Source organism: Choristoneura fumiferana, chromosome 8 (assembly GCF_025370935.1).
Source record: "Choristoneura fumiferana chromosome 8, NRCan_CFum_1, whole genome shotgun sequence".
NCBI classification, from domain to species: Eukaryota; Metazoa; Arthropoda; class Insecta; order Lepidoptera; family Tortricidae; genus Choristoneura; species Choristoneura fumiferana.
Window position 1 is genome coordinate 16,259,652 of NC_133479.1, and position 17,674 is coordinate 16,277,325.

Below are 17,674 nucleotides of genomic sequence, written 5' to 3' on the forward strand. Positions count from 1 at the left end.
TTTATATATAATGTTTTATAATGGTTTATATATAACGTTTTGTGTTGTGTTTTGTATGTTGTTGTTGTAGTTTATATATTTTAATCATAGAACAGGTTGAAAATGTCTAGTTCTTCAAACTGTGATTGTTTAACTAACTAAGGCTCATTCTTCTCTCTCTTCCCCAGGTGTACAAAGGCCTGGATGTGGTCACTGCGAAGGCGTCCCCCGCCGAGCGCGAGCTGGTCCGCCACCACCTCGTGGATGTACTGGAACCGCACCAGCGTTTCACCGTCGTCGACTTCCGGAACCGGACACTCAAGATCGTATCCTTTACCACCAGAGGCCGTAAGAACGCGCGGTCTTCTTCTACCTTCACTGTCTACCCTCATCCTATATTATGTGGTGCAGACAATTGTGATTCCGACATTCCGAGTGAGATATACAGGGCGTAACATTTTCGATCGGTCATATCGGACATACGAAGTTTTATTTTTCAAAACGACTGGGTTCGAATCTGAACTGAGAATAAGTTTTTTTTTTATCTATAAATGCAGTTTTTCTTGTTACTAAAATCGATGATATGGTTCCTAAGAACAGCTCTTCGTATTTCTGATAGTCTCAGACTCTCCTATCCGACCAAGCTTAGTGTTACATCCTGTATACATCCCCGTACATAAAGCCCCCTCTTAGATTCCAGAGGGTTTTGGACTGTTAGTTCCCACGCGGGAGTAGTGCGGATCGGGAACTTCGCACACAACATTGAATGGCTTCGTGGAAGCGAGAAAGTGTCGTCTTCGATTTTGCAATGCAATACGATAACGTTTCAGTACCTTTTATTATTAAATTCAAATAATTTATTCAGTAAATAGGCCGCAATGGGCACTTTTACACGTCATTTTTTAAACTACTATCGCTTTCGGAAAGACCATCATTGCCAAGAAGAATGCGCCGCAAGAAACTTGGCAGAAAAGTCATTTTTTCATAATAATATAACAAATAAAATACTCAAAAACTACAGTATACAATTCAAGAAAGAATTACAAAAAAAAAAACCAGTACCATTATTAAAACAAAGTGAGAAAGATGAACTCTTTGCTGTTTTTTAACTGCCCAGAGATAGGTCTCTATGGTAAATGTAGACGAGATCGACGATGAAATTAGCTGATTCGCGTGTTCATTTTGCCCTTGATACTGATGTGCAAACGAAAAATTTCCACAATTACGGAATTTTTCATATAGGAAAACTTCAGAAACTTCTCACAATTTTGTACGGGAATTGAATCTTTCCGTTTGCGCGAATGACCCAGTTTTATAACAACAATACAATACAAATCGTCGCTTATAAAACAGTACCGTTACCGCGTAAGTCAAAAATTGGCCATGTGCCGTTTTATATAAGATAGGTTGTTAGTTATTTATAGCTGTATGCAGTATATAGCTGTTTTATATACAACGAAATATTACTTATCGAGCACCGTGTGTGGTGTATGTGGTGGAGGAGGTTGAGCGCCGGAAGTGGAGATGGGCAGGGCACATAGCCAGAATGGATCGCTGCCGCTGGGTGCGAAGAATACTGGAGTGGAGACCACGTGCCAACACTCGCGGTAGAGGAAGACCTAAGAGATGGACGGATGACATCCGGCAGCAAGCCGGCATTAACTGGATGAAGGTGGCAGGGGACAGACAGACGTGGAAACGTGAAGAGGAGGCCTATGTTCGAAGACGGACGCAACAAGGGCTGCTATAGAGCACTGAAAATCAGTAAAATAAGATAACAGTACCTGGGCAACCGAGCTTTTCTCGGGCTAAAACTCGATACCAAGCATTTTCCTAGAGATAAGACCAAGCGAAATCGATTTTTCAGCCCGGAAAACCTCTATATATACCAAATTTCATCGAAATCGTTGGAGCTGTTTCCGAGATCCCCGAAATATATATACTTATATACAAGAATTGCACGTTTAAAGGTATTAGATAGATAGATTAGATACAATATACATATAAATATGATAGACAGCTCAACAACTAGGTAGTAGTTGTTTTATAAGGGTAGCCTTATAAACCGGGATAGTAAAATGGGTAAAATGCGAGCAAAATCGATTGAAATGACGTACGACAATTATGACAATCCTAGCACTTCAATGAATTTTGCTCGCATTTTACGAACCCTGCTTATAGAATACGCCAAAAATAAATTAATCCGACGCGACATTTCGCGTGTCCTTGGATTGCACGTGTAAAAACTCAAACATTGGCACAGTTCACATAATAATTTCTGAGACAATACAGCAAATTTCTGTTCGTAAAAATGTATTGTTACTCTCTTGAGTCGTGAGTCACCGCCTGGGCAAATATAGACGGCGCCGGGGGCAAATAAGAAGTGATATGTGGCTGATACTGCGTTTACGGTTGGCGCGACTAGTGAGGTGACAACTGTCGTTATGTTTTTTGACATCATAAGATAAAAAAAATAATTAAAAGTTTAATTCTGGATACAAGCTTTTTTGCCGACGGCAAGGCAGGCCGAGGCGGAGATGGCGACATGACCTGGACGCGGAACTGAGTGAGTGGCGAAATATAGCTCTGGATAGGGAGATGTGTGGAAGTCAAGAGGAGACCTGTGCCCAGCAGTGGGATACAGTTATAGGCTAAATATAATAAAAGTAACAAGCTTCTTTGCTTATTGTACTTTTTGTCAACTGTTCTTGCATTTTCATCCAAACTAAATGTCCTACGGAAACAATCCAAGCAACAGAACCAACACGAACAAAGTCAAAGTCAAAGTCAAAATATCTCAATTTAGGCTATAACAAGCACTTATGAATGTTAAGATTTACAAGTATCTATGGCAAATTTCAAAACAATAAGAGCCCTAGAAGTGCGTCAAACGTAACTTGCAAGATTTGACCCGCACATACCATACATTGCAAGTTAAATAAAACCCAGATTAATTTCCAATTAACAGCAAAGATAGATGCTAACATATAAAGAGTTTGTCAATTGAGTTAGCAAACAAGTAAGTAGGCATCTAACTGACGTACAAAATTTATGTCAAAAATCACGTTTTGACAACTAATTTTAAAGTATAAAGTTTTTTTTCTATTTTTTTTTTGAGGCTTAAGAGAAGTCTCTTCGTTCCATTCTCCATACAAACGTAGACCCGGTCTCATTTGAAAAGTAGGCAACAGAAATAAAAATAATAATAATAATAAATATTACGGGACAATTCACACCAATTGACCTAGTCCCAAAGTAAGCTTAACAAAGCTTGTGTTATGGGTACTAAGCAACGGATAAATATAATTATATAGATAGATACATACTTAAATACATAGTAAACATAGAAATAGATGACATTTTGTAAGTATGGACTAGACGTAATTATTATTATATTAGCTGAAAAGTCAACAAAAAAAAGATGTTAACTTTGCACGAGAATTACAGACTAATAAAGCATTTTTACAAAAATTGAAAAAACCACAGGCATAGAAAATATAATGAATATCTTGATTGTAAAATATCATTGATTTCTGTGCTATACTTTTCGTATAATATGAGGACAACGAAACCCAAAATTCAACCGCCCAAATCTCCAACAGCTATCTCGATATAAATTACGGACGTCGTTGCGGAAGGCATGGGGGGGGGGGGACGGCTCAAACGAATACCTAACGCGGCGGCGCGGCCGGCAGGGAAACTTCTCTTAAGTGCACCTGTGTGTATATGCCAGCCAGTTCTATTGTCCAGTTCCATCTGTGAGTTTGGCCATAATCACGTAGCAGAGTACTCGAACGATAATACTTAGTCCCAGCAATTGATTTTGGTCTAACATGGCGTTAGTCATATTTTAGTATACTATATGACTTAAATAATGAGGTTGAAAGAGTAATTTTTTTGCTCTAAATTTTTATTCAGACTTTTTATTGACCTGACTGGGCAATTGCTGGTACCATTCTGGTTCGTTCTTTCATTCTCGTTGAAAAAAAGGGTCAGATGACTATACCTAATTACTCATTAACCCGAGCATTGGAACTAAATAATGCAGATTTGGTTCTTTTTTACGTAACTTTGTGGTGGTTAAAATATAGTATTTTGTCCCCATGTGGTACTCTCACTCGATGAGGTAGATAAACTTGTTATCAGATCTCGTACTGATTGTAGATTCAAGTTAGTTACAGACATTTGTATTCTAAATTCAACTGTTTGTACTTCGGTCATTGACATTATATATGTGTTTGTCTTATAATAATATACCCATACCACAAGCAATAGTGTAATTAATACTTTTCAAAAATAATGCCAATTGGTATCTCTAGTAAAAATAAAAGTTTAGCCCTGAAGCCTACAATAATTTTAAATTTAATTCAATTATGTATTGTTGCTTCGTAACAAATTTTTCATGGGAAATAAGTGGCGTCATAGCTGACTGTAGAAAAATTCCATACGAAATCTATATACATCATAATATAAGGTAGGTTTTATTTAGTTGACTGATGGTACCTCTAGCTCTAGCAGATTATCGATCATAAATAAGTATAACTGATTGTCGATCTGTGATTTGCTGATGGAGTAAATTATTTGCATTTCATTTTCAATACCCTTAGTTAGATTGTTTATTAGTATTATGATTGTTTTTTTTTTAGTCTTTTTGTATTTTTTATTTCAACTCCAAATTTGTTACGTTTACGGGTATCCCGTGAAACCATATCAAAAATACAAACTAAGACATGGATGCACAGAAAAACCAGAAAAAGAGACCAGCACTGGGAATCGAACCCAAGGCCTCAGCAATCCGTGCTGCGTGCTACCCCTACACCACTGCTGGACTGTTTATTAGTTGCAACTTTTGAACTAGTCACGATTTTAAATGGGTCCCGCCGCGACTGATGAACTTTGAAATTACTAACAGTTGTAGATTTTTTTTAAATTAACTCTTTATAGCTTTTACTAGCTTGTTGCGCGCGACTCCGTCCGCGTAGAATTCGTTATCCTGCGGGAACTATGCAATTTTCCGGGACTCAAACTATCTGTAAAATTTCATCTAAATCGGTTCAGCAGTTTTGACGTGATGAAGTAACAAACAAACCAAGAATAAAACACGCTTGGGATTAGACCCTGCTGCTCTAGGTATTCTTATGGGCCAAAGAACCATCATTCGGAATAAGACAGAAATATACGGAAGAAGCCATCCAACTGTGTCTATTAATAGGAAATCATTTATTCAGTCAGGCGTTACTTTGCGGAGGTCCATATCAATGCACTAAAAGAATTTCTTTGCTCACCCGCGACCTTATGATAGTTGTTTATGCAAAATATGCGTGTTCATGCAATAACTCCCCCTCCACACTGTAAGAACAAACACAAATCACACAAACTCCTCTATCACCACGACCACACTACACTGATGCGTTTCGAACTCTACCAGAGCTCATCTTCAGAGCAACACAACCGTACAGATGTTGTGTCTAACCAAAAAAAAAGACATTTTCCGCTGTGTATCATCAGCCAAATATTTGGTCTACCACCCTAAAGTTGATAATCGTTAGCATGTCATAAAACGATAATGCCGATAGACGTGTCTGTCAACTTAAAAGTTCAACTTTAGCGACATATTAATTTGATAGGAACTTGTTTAAAAATTGATAGACCACTTATTTGGCTGATGATACAAACATCCAGAAAACAAATTTGGCTAGATTATATATAAAAGGAAACATAGGAACACGACCAAGGCCTTTATTTAATTTTACCCGACTTCAAAAAAGGAGGAGGTTCTCAATTCGAGTGCTATGTTTTTTTTTTGTATGTTTGTTACGCGTTAACTCCGCCAATTGTGGGCCGAATTTCAAAATTTTTTTTTAGTTCCAAAGGACATACTTCCGAGGTGGTCCCATTGGCACCAAGTCAGGATCTGATAATGGGATCTTAGAGAAATCGAGGGCAACCCTCGAATTTTTAAATCACACCTATAGCGATATTGGCGTTTTTAACATCAGGTCAAGTATTTACATTCAGAAAATATCATTTGGTGAACTGGACCCTGATAAAGAAGAACGTAGGTACCGGTACTCTGTTATAAAATGATATAACTATGCTGAGTTTGAGCTTAATGGATTCGTTGTGAGATGCACTTTGGCTACAAATCACTAAAAAAAAATGATTTTTTTTCCATAAGATGGAACCGACTTCAAGAATCTTGAAAATAATTTTGTACTTCTTTGAAGTCGGTGCCTCAGAACGAGCCAGCAGGGGTGATTGAAGCCCAATATATAGTATGTAGATGAGGTAGACGACTATAATTCCACTCCTGCTTGCTCGTGCTGAGGCACCGACTTCAAAGTAGTAGAAAGTTATTTTCAAGGTTTTTGAAGTCGGTTCCATTTTTTGTTAATTTTTTTTTGGATGATTTTTTTTTTAAATAGGTTAAGTTTTGGCGAAGTAATCAGAGGACTCGGAAACGTTGGATTTATGTATTTTGAATAGGTATTTCGGTCCAAGCTGCAGTTGTCTCTATCACGCTCTGCGGGGCGACTTGAGGTTGAGGCGACAGCAATAGTCAAAGTCAAAGTTAAAATATCTTTTTTCAATTTAGGCTATAACAAGCACTTACATATGAATGTCAAAAAAAAATCTACCACCGGTTCGGAAAAACCTCTGTTGAGAAGAATCCGGCAAGAAACTCAACGAGGTATATTTTTTTTGTAAACAGATTTACAATATTATTAAATGATAACCATATAGATTTTACAAATACCTATTTTTCAATTCTCTCGCCCTTAGGGTTTCCTATTAACAAAGTTACAACCTGTGCCACCCGGAGGGTCATGAGCACTCGTATGTCACGCCAGTACGTTGGGTGCAGGGACCATGACTTCGCTGCGTGAAATGTCACACCACTATTCCTAAGAATTTATTCCTTTTCGACAGGCTTGCAGCTAAGTGCATTTCTTATTCCTCGCGGTACGAGCGAAAAAAGCTCAGGGATCCGCGCTTGAAATTGGCTAATGGAAAACCTCTCGCTAATCTGGATCAACTTTTGTTCCTTCTACGGGCCGCGTCTATCAGAGTCGTCATAGTTTTTTTTTTATTAATATTACTTAAGCTTTCGTGCGTGCAAGCTACTCGTATCTGGAGAAATACAGGATGAGTCAGGAACGGTCCGATTAGTTTCGGTCTTTTCGGATGATCTTTTTCAAAGCTGAGTGCATTAACGATTTATATTTAATTTTTGTAATTTAATTTATCATTACAAATTTTACAAAATGTGGCTTGTTTGCGGGAAATTGGCTACAAACAAAGTAATGGAAAAAATGGAACCGTTTGTTAAAAAAGTCGCTAACTAGGGTTTTCCTACCCGAACTTTATTGCTCGTACTAATACCCGGGTATCGGATATTATTTTATCATATACCCGGATATTTGCACTTGTTGCAGAAAAAGAGTCAATTTTCAAATAAACATACAATACAATACAATAACTCTTTAATGCACACCAACACATTAAGCAGTACAGAAAACAGGTAAATACAAAGAGATTTTCTAAGGTAAGCAATAGGCGGCCTTATCCCTTCAGAGCGATCTCTTCCAGGCAACCTTTACAATGGACAGAAGTAAGGAATAAATTTTAGCAGGTGGTGCAATTTACAGTAGATTAGAGCAGTATCAAGAATACATAAAATTAACATGTGTTGTTTAGATTTGTTGTGTAACATGTGTATTGTATGTACAATACACATGTTACACAACAAATCTAAACAGATAGATAGGTAGATAGATACCATAACAACATGTAAATAAGCTAACTATAACATTCATACGCAAGATAACAGATAGTGCTCTCTAAGCATAGACTTAAAAGGCGCCCCAAGCACACCTCAAGTCTATCGGTAGGGAATTCCACAGCCACTCGGCTCTGGCCTGGACAGTGTAAAAATAAACATAGAATTTTGAGTTTGAAAGAGGAGCAGTAAGGAGAAAGTTCTGAAAGCAACGAACAGAAGTAACATAGCTAAATCGCTCTTTGAGGTAGCAAGGAGTTGCAGGGTTAAAGAGAATGCCGTAGAAAAGATGGAGAATATGAGAGTTTCGGCGAAAGCGGATTGGGAGCCACTTGAGCTGTGATCGGTAATAAGAAACATGATCATATTTACGTAGGCCAAATATGAACCGAATGCAAAGATTTTGAATTCGCTCAAGTTTATTCAAGCGCTCTGCTAAAAGATCGGGATAACAAATGCCAGCATAATCGAAAATAGGGTTGTAGTATTAAGTATGGATAACAATGGTGTCCTCACTTCACCTGAGGAAGACTGAACACGCGAGCCACATGAGGAAGCACGAACGAAAGTGAAGCTGAACCAGTTGCCGTAACTGAATCGGCCAGGTAATAAAAGTGCTGATTAATAAAATACAAAACCAAGTTTCAAGTACGGCCTAAACGGAACCACGTGCACGCGAGTCGGCTCTCCCGCTTGACCATTTTTTTGCCCGTCTATGAAAAACCGTCGGCGTTTCTTTGTAACGATACCATTGCGCTTTGAACTTCCAATTTTAATTAACAGATGCTATCTCTCATGTTAATATGATGGCTTTTAATTTAATCTGCGCATACTTACGCCGTGCGATTAATTCTATTTGCAACACTAGGAACTCTGGCAATGTGGTACTGTTAACTAATTTACTTTATCTGCGTCAGATCTATATGTCATTGTACCATTTGTACCAAATGAGCGTGAGCTGCGATAAAAAAACGTTATGACATTTGCTGACAAGAATCTTATCAGTAATTATTCTATATTTAAATTAGAAACAAGGCCTCTTTACTATATCGCCGTTTTATGCTTCTACTTTAAGAATTTGTGAAATTTTCGCTTTTTGAAATTTGGTTAGTTACGTCAGTAGGTTTATCAAATCGTTGAATAGTACAATCTAATTGTGCGAAATGAAATAATTTGTTTCTTTATGATCCGAGTTATGGGTTGCAAGAAAAATCGTACAAGTTGCATTACATTGCGGCGCTCTATTGACCACTACAATACCATTGGCTTTACGGCCTCGCAATGTAACGTAATGTTAATGTGGTGTCAATCAAGCGCCGCAATGTAATGCAACTTGCACGATTTTTCTTGCAAGTCTAAACTCGGCTTAAGAGGGAAATTGTCGACCCCTAAGACCTGAGGCCGTAACGTCTAATCTATAGCCGAGTTTAGACTTGCAAGAAAAATCGTGCAAGTTGCATTACATTGCGGCGCTTGATGGACCACTACAAACTCGTTGGCTTTACGGCCTCGCAATGTAATGCACTTGCACGATTTTTCTTGCAAGCCTAAGCTCGGCTTTAAGTCAGCTAACCCTTATTGTCCTTATTGGCCTTATTGTCTAACACACTTCACGATCGTTTTCACCACTTCCTTCTGTTAGACGCTACAAGACGAGGATAGAAAGAAAGAGATGGTGAATGCGATCGCGAACGTCAACCCGTTAAGCCGATTTTAGACTTGCAAGAAAAATCAAGCAAGTTGCATTACATTGCGAGGCCGTAAAGCAAACTCGTTGGCTTCTTGCAAGCCTAAACTCGGCTTTAGATCACCTTAAAATAGAAACATAGAACTACCGCTGATTTCATAATGCTTATGTAATAAATTTGCTTGCTATTAAGATAAACAAACAATAAATTTCTTTAATACTCATAATCAGATTCAAGAACTAACAGACAAAGGGAAAGTACCAATAATCGCCGGAGGAACAAGTTATTATATAGAATCTATTGTTTTCCACAACCTGGTTGAAGGAGAGGACAATTCTGATGAATTGTTATGGGACAAAAGCATAAGAAAAAGAGAGATAGATGCAGCTGGTCCTAGCGCTGACGAACCTGCGTGTAAAAAAGCAGCCAATTCTCCAGAAGACAATGATAATGGTGTCCAAGTTACTAACGATCCAATTACAATAGAAATCACCGATGAATTTGATCAAGAAAGAGTAAAATACGAAATGGATCATGAGCATTTGTTGACGAATGAACAAATTCATCGTAGATTGATGACTATAGATCCTGTACAAGCAGACAAGCTGCATCATAACAATCGAAGAAAAGTGTTGAGGTAAGTGGCTTTTACCTTATAAAAAACTGTATTTGTTTGCTACGAGGAAAAAAAAAAGGTTTTCTCTTTAAAACACTTTTATGACAAAACAAGCGTAAAAATAATCTGCATCAACACATCGAGAAGAAATTCTGACTTAAATATAGTACAGCTACTCTATTCGTTGTCTAACTAGCTTTAGGCACTTAAACTAAGCCTGTATCAATAATTATTTTTCAACCATTAATTACTCAGGTACCCAGAATTTAATAATTTATTTGACCAAAAAATACATAGTGTCTACGCCCAATAAAATTAGTAATTATATTACTTTAAAAACTTAACATTCATCATCATGTCAGCCTAAAGACGTCCACTGCTCAGCTGGGCATAGGCCTCCCCCAAGGCTCTCCACTCTGCACGCCCTGGGCCCTATTAAATAAACGTTACAATCCTACTTGTAAAAAAGTGACAAATTTGTTAAGTTGTTGTTGTACCATCAGCCAAATATGTGGTCTACCACCCTAAAGTTGATAATCGTTTGCATGTTATAAAACAATAATGCCATTAGACGTGTCTGTCAACTTGAAAGTTCGACTTTAGCGACATATTCATTTGATAGGAACTTGTTTAAAAATTGATAGACCACTTATTTGGCTGATGGTACGACAAGTGGCCGTCTTGTGCATTCCGCATCCACCGCGACCTTAACCAGGTCGCCGCTCCATCTTGTTGGAGGCCTACCGACAGCTCGTTCTAAACATTGCTTCCGTCGTAAAATTCATTCACAAAATATTCTAAACATATCAGTGGTTGGCGACCAGTTTCTTGAATAATCTGGTTTGAAATAATGATTACCAAATTATTGTAATAACTTTAATTGATTGTCGTCTCTGTTGTTGATGCAATAGAATTTATCAATTTTTAGTTTGTAGTCGTAATCGGCGTTATCGTCAATATGAAGTGAATGTCATAGTTCAGTTGAATCGTGTATACGTCTTTTATTTGGTTCTGGTGAGATAAGGTTTGTCATATCATTTCCATTTCCTGTTGCCTAATAATTACTTCTGCCTACTAATTTGTTAGCTGTCATTATTTACTGGTAATTTTTGCGCATTCCATATTATATATAACGAAATATTCAGCTGATGTTGCGATATAATCTTGTAAATTAAAATTTTATTTCTTGGATCACGTCCCTTTCGTGCGTGCTTAAACTTTGGCATAATGTTTAGGTATTACGTTTACTTATAAAAGGTACAGTAGCACAAAGTAAAATTTGTACTAAGTGGACGAATTCATTTTCCATTTCCATTTCGTTATCATTTTCATTTTTCAATGTTCCTCCGCTGTTCGTTTGTTTGTCCATCCATCTATCCCTCGCAAGGTTGTATCTCAAGAACCTTTATAGATTTCTTTACATCAATTACGGTCAGTTATATGTAAAAAACCGGCCAAGAGCGTGTCGGACACACCCGAAATAGGGTTCCGTAGCCATTACGAAAAAATTAAGTAACAAATTTTTGCCTCTAAGGATTTCGTATTTTATACTTTAGGCTGCTATTTACTTTTAGAGAGGGAGGGACGCTTGATTTTAATAAAAAATTGCACTTTAAAGTTGAATATTTTGCAAACAAAGCACTGAATAGAAAAATCGTTTTAGCAGCCCCCTAACGGTTTTAAAGACCTATCCAACGATACCCCACACTACAGGGTTGGACAAGAATAAAATAATCACCCCCTCTTTACGTCTATGGGAGGTACTCAAAAAAAATTGTTTTTGAAATTTTTATTGAACCGTTTGGTTGGCATAGTTTACATATATATATTCGTGCAAAATTACAGCTTTCTAGCACTGATAGTCCCTGAGATAAGCCGCGGACGGACGGACGGATGGACGCACCGACAGACAGACAGACAGACGGACGGACGGACTGACGGACGGACGGACGGACGGACGGACGGACGGACGGACAGACGGACAAACGGACAGACGGACGGACGGACGGACAGACGGTCTATATGTCTCATTACAATTTTTTTATTTTTACGTAAAATTTAATGAATCTATAATTAATATAAACATATTTATAATGCCCTTATTAATCACTTGGTCCATAACATATATATAAGTATGTAATATATTTAATTCATCGTTTCCAGATTTGAGGAATTGCAGCTTTTCACAATACGAAACCCTGGCTTCCATGACATGTTGTGGCATTGGCACAACATGGGCATACTTTAACTTAGTTTTTTTTTTGTTGAGTCCATTAATGGATTGAAATTCGTAAACTTCTACTTTACCATTGTATCCATGGGTCCATTTAACACCGCATTCACAGTTCCGACCCCCCTCCATTAACTTTATTAAATCGATGCTCATAAATAAAACAAACATCGAAACTCAATGGAAACCTCCCAAAATATTCATACAATCAAATTAATACGCTATCAAACGAAGGCCGCGTGACACTGTGACATAAAACCGAAAACCAGGGTACTTGGTCCTCCCCTCCCCCCACTTTTGTACTACTTCGCTGAAGATAAGAGATGTCGTAGGCGAGTTCGGAGATTTTATTAACCTGGTTCTTAAACCAGGCTAGCTGAGCTTAGCTGCCCCTCACTTTTGTACTAGCTTCCTAGTGATAAGAGGGTTTTGGGGGGGAGGGGGGGCTTGGGAGGTCTTATTGGGTTGGTTATTTGGACTTCCGCGGGTCTGTGACCGACGCCAAGGCTTCGCCGACTGCGTGCCATGACCTTGTCTTTACTATTAGACGATCGTGTGACCATGATGCGGTTACGAAATTCGCACGAATATGTATAAAGTTACATTATTGAGGTTGTGTAAAATCCCCCTTTTTTCACGGATATGTACTGTTTTTTATTATTTTCTATGCTGCAGCGCACTGTTACAGGTGGAATTGTACAGTTTTATGTAATGGCCCAATTGATAACTTGTAGCAGATGTCATTAGTTTTTACCATGGATTTAAATATACTTACTGAGCGGCAAAAAATTTGGCCCTGAAATGTATGCAGTACTTAATAGGTAATTTTGTATGTAGAGTGGGACAAATTTTGCGCCGCTGAGTATATTATTCGAAATTATTTAGCTGTGAGCGTCAGAATAACTGAATAATTATGAATCCCATTTTTGGAATGATAAGTAAGTAAATTTAATATTAAGTAACCGCTATATTCTATTTGTTCTAATCATAAATGACACATGTTGATTATGTAACTATGTGAGGAGGTAACTAATTTTTAAAATTTTCCAACAGAGATATAATGCTTGAAAAAATGAAATCACATTAAAACCGCTGATTGTTCGAATATTTGAACTCAAATTTGCTTACAAATTGTTAAGTTACTGCGTAGGCACTGTGTTATATTAACTTACTTTCTTTAATGAACGCCCTTACAATGTTGTTTCAATAGGTGATCGTTATCAGTAAAAATTAAAGTGGTAAAAAAACGAACCTATTATTAATTTGTAAGATTGTTCTTCAGAGTCGGAAAAAGATCTCCTAGTGTTGAATAAATTATATTTTAAAATTCAAATAAGACTCAGTTCGATAGCGTAACGTTTAAACCAACAAATAATGCTATTGTCACTTTTTGCACTAAGTAGGTACATGTAACAGTATCGATAGTTTGCGTAACAGTAGGAGGGACTGGTTCCGTCAGTTTGGCATCTGTCATTTGAATAATGTTAGAACAAATAGAATATAAGCTCTTTGAAAAAAAAAACTAGCCTAATCATTTCATCAATATTAGCCCTACATATAATACTGGCGATTGCTGTAATGCTCCAAATACATATTTTCGTCCAGATCTTGAATCCTCCGCTACATTTTTAAACAGTGAAACAGGCTTTTAAAATTGTTAATCTACACCCATATAGTAAATCCTCAATTATGCGTTCAAAAACCATAGGTAACCAGCATTACGACATTGGATTCTATTATGAACACGGCTGTATCGTAATGCGTGACCACGTGCAGCAGCAGGTCGTCGCGCACGAGTGTGGGTGACCCTAAACCCACACTCGTGTTTTAAGGACCCCTATTGCGATACAGTTGCATAAAATACTATAATAATAGATCTTATTATGCTATAAAATACAGGCTGACCATACCGCTTACCGCCTGTCAAATTAAACAAATAATCGGTCATGTGTATGTAAAGCCATAGAGCCTTTATAGTCCCTTGGTGATCAAATAAATTATAAGAGCATGAATATAATTATGAGGTCGTGGCCAAACGATGGGGTTGTACGCGGGAACAACTGCGTTATTAATAGCTTTTTGTCGCAAAAAACGACACTTGAAGTGTTAAATACTATGAAAATGCGACATATGCGCCTTTAGAGGCCTTGCTAATTTGCTCACAACCGTTTACTCGTTAACGCGAAAGCGTTTGAAACAATTTGTCGTGTCAAAAGTGTACACTGCAGGCTCAAAGGGTGGTTGACAATGGATCATCTCAAATATTTATGCAGATGAACATCATAAGGTAAACGATACAAAAAAAAAGTTTTTGCGTCCTTCTACTGGGATTATTTCTATTTATATTTCTATTTATATGAATCTTGCGTATGAATGTTATAATTAGCTTGTTTATATGTTGTTATGGTATCTATCTACCTATCGATCTGTTTACATTTGTTGTGTATGTGTATTGTATGTGTTAGTTTTATGTATTCTTGATATTGATCTAATCTACTGTAAATTGCACCACCTGCTAAAATTTATTCCTTACTTCTGTCCATTGTAATGGTTGCCTGGATGAGATCGCTCTGAAGCGATAAAGCTGCCTATTAAGCAATAGGCACCTTAGAAAATCTCTATGTATATACCTGTGTTTTCTGTACTGCTTACTGTGTTGGTGTGCAATAAAGAGTTATTGTATTGTATTGTATATTAGTCGCTAGAGTTTAATATAAATATTGCGATTCCTTTTTCATTTTCTTGTCTTACATGTTCCTTTATTTCGACACTCATAACGGATATAATGCAACAAAACGCACTAGTTACATTTATGGTACAGTCGAATGAATTACTTCGAAAAATTATTCTAATAAAAGATTCTGGATCCTATGTACTATGGCCTGCTAAAGTCGATGGACAATTCCAAAACATAATCGTCTGACGCGAGAAACAGCGCCATCTATGTGTTTGAAGTGTATTAGCGGTATTTACTTATTTACTAACTTAGTTAGTTTATTAATATCTCACTAGATGGCGCTGGCGCTGACCTTAAAAAAATATTTTATACTCATGTTAGAAATTTTATATTTCGCTGCCGTAGTAACTAAATTATGCCCCTGCCTGGGTGGGACACCGTGGGATGATACCGCGAATCGCGTAACGACATTTTCTGTCTCTTTCGTACTTATCGTAAGAGAAGGAGAATATTATTATTCGCATTACTATCGTTTCTTGTTCAATTCTTTGGTGTGTGTGAAGTTCCCCATCCGCACTGTGCCCGCGTGGGAACTACGGCCCAAGCCCTCTCATTCTGAGAGGAGGCCTGTGACCAGCAGTGGGACGTGTATCTATAGGCTGGGAGGCTGATGATAATGAAATTCTTTATTTATGAAGACCCATGTTGCGAATGAGTGTCAACTTTAGTAATCTCCAAATCTAGCAGTAAATTTACAAAAACACAAACTCAATATTATCGCCTGGTGGGATTTGAACTTGTGACATACGAACGAAGAACGAAGTTCATAACCACTTGACCATATTACTGTTATCATAAGCGATGGAAATCGGATCTATATCGGGTCGTCTTAAAATTAATCGGTAAGTCATGCGTGTTTAACGAAACTTAAAGAGGGTAGACTGAAGATCTTCAAACTACCAGGCTAAGTTTTTATTACAAAGATTTTGCTACTTGTTCAGCTGCTTGCAACATCGTTTGATCGTCTCTTTCAAGTTGAATCTGCTGATTATCGTAATTATTCTTTAAAATGAGTTCTCATCGCAATATTGAGATGGTTAAAAGTTGTGAAATTATTAATTTATATGAAGAAGGAAAAAATATGTCGGAAATTTCTAGAGAAATTGGAGTTAATGTGAGTTTTTTTTTGGTTACGTTCATCCTACCAACTTCTTCATTAAAATGATATCTACGTTATATTATTTTATGTTTATTTATATTGTTTCAGATAAAAACAGTTATATTGTGCAAGACTGGTTTAATCAACACAAAAATAATGTTAAAGTCGTTCCTTGGCCTGCCAGATCACCGGATTTAAATCCCATTGAAAAATTATGAGTTGTTATAACCATGTCCAACGTTGGGATAACAAAAATAAGCGAACTCCGGAAACGTTAGAAGCCCACTGTGTAAAAATAAGGGACAGTATTCGCGGCTCTAATATGTGTGAAAATCTAGTTGCATCGATGCGATTCTTTTTGCAAGCAGTTATCGACAACATGGTGGTTACAACAGTTATTAAAATAAAATTGATAGTTACGTGTAGACCGGGTTATATACTCAAACAATTATGTTATAATAAAATATATATAAGGTGCGGATATTTTCAGGGTATGTAATTAATAACCTAATAATTAATTATACACATAAATTATTTAAGTATTGTGTGGTAATATTTTTTTGCTTCATACAAAAATACCATTCCGTTCAAAAAAATTCATCCTCGCATTAACATTAACTGCATTTTTTTTTAATTTAATTTAATTGAAACCAATTAACGACGATGCAAATAATCGATCCTTAAAATATCCGCATCTGATTTCCTAGCACACTGTATTATATGAACCAAAATATTTATCTTTATTTGTGATCCTGTAGGTATCACTTTGTTATGAAAAGTAATTATTTGATTATTATGAACAAAACATTTAATTATACCTTGATAGTTTTGTTTACTTATGTGAGATAAGTGTGAAAGTTCAATATATGACTGTAATCTTATTATAACTGTCAGTAACACATTACACACACTACAGTGGATCTACGCCATCAATTATTGATAAGTAAATGTTTAAAACTGGAAAACTTCAATTATTATAGTTTATAACGCGTACGAGTCTTATGATGTCCCGGTCGCAGGTATAATTTACTTTCAAATACTATTTTTTTATTGCGGTTCAGCTTCAATCCTCTTTCCAGAATCGGAAATGAATACTTAAGCTAATACCTCAATAAAATGTTAAAATACAACTTTTGATTAGGTGCTAATAAAATAACTGAAAACCTCACACGACACACAGAAAATATTTTTTCATTTTATTTTAAGTTAGTTGTTGAAACATCCCTAAAACATTTAATTGGCGTATGAATTCGTAATATTTAGACTGGGCACAATAAAAAAAGGATTTAAAAACTCAAACACTACCTGATTTAAAACATAGTGTAATCGATTCTACTCTGGATTCTGAGCAAACTACTTTCTGGTTTTCAGTTATTTAATGAATATATAGTATAACATTAATAACTGCGTCAATATTTAATGAATAGAAATATTGTTTTAGGAATAAATTTTTTATGTTTTAAACTTCAAAACGTGTATTATTTCTGTTGCAACGTTATCCTTTTTTTTCAGAGTATTCTTTTTTATTTCCATATCAGTTATCTA

At 36.6% G+C, this 17,674-nt stretch overlaps 1 protein-coding gene across 1 annotated transcript in view; it reads left to right on the plus strand.

Annotated features, from left to right (window-relative positions):
- Positions 1-17,674, plus strand: part of LOC141430645 (tRNA dimethylallyltransferase) — a 297,995-nt gene that overhangs the window by 136,217 nt on the left and 144,104 nt on the right. Inside the window, exons 2-3 of the mRNA XM_074091450.1 lie at positions 168-305; positions 9,678-10,084. Of these exons, the coding sequence (XP_073947551.1) occupies positions 168-305; positions 9,678-10,084 (545 nt within the window). The remainder of the gene's footprint in view (positions 1-167; positions 306-9,677; positions 10,085-17,674) is intronic.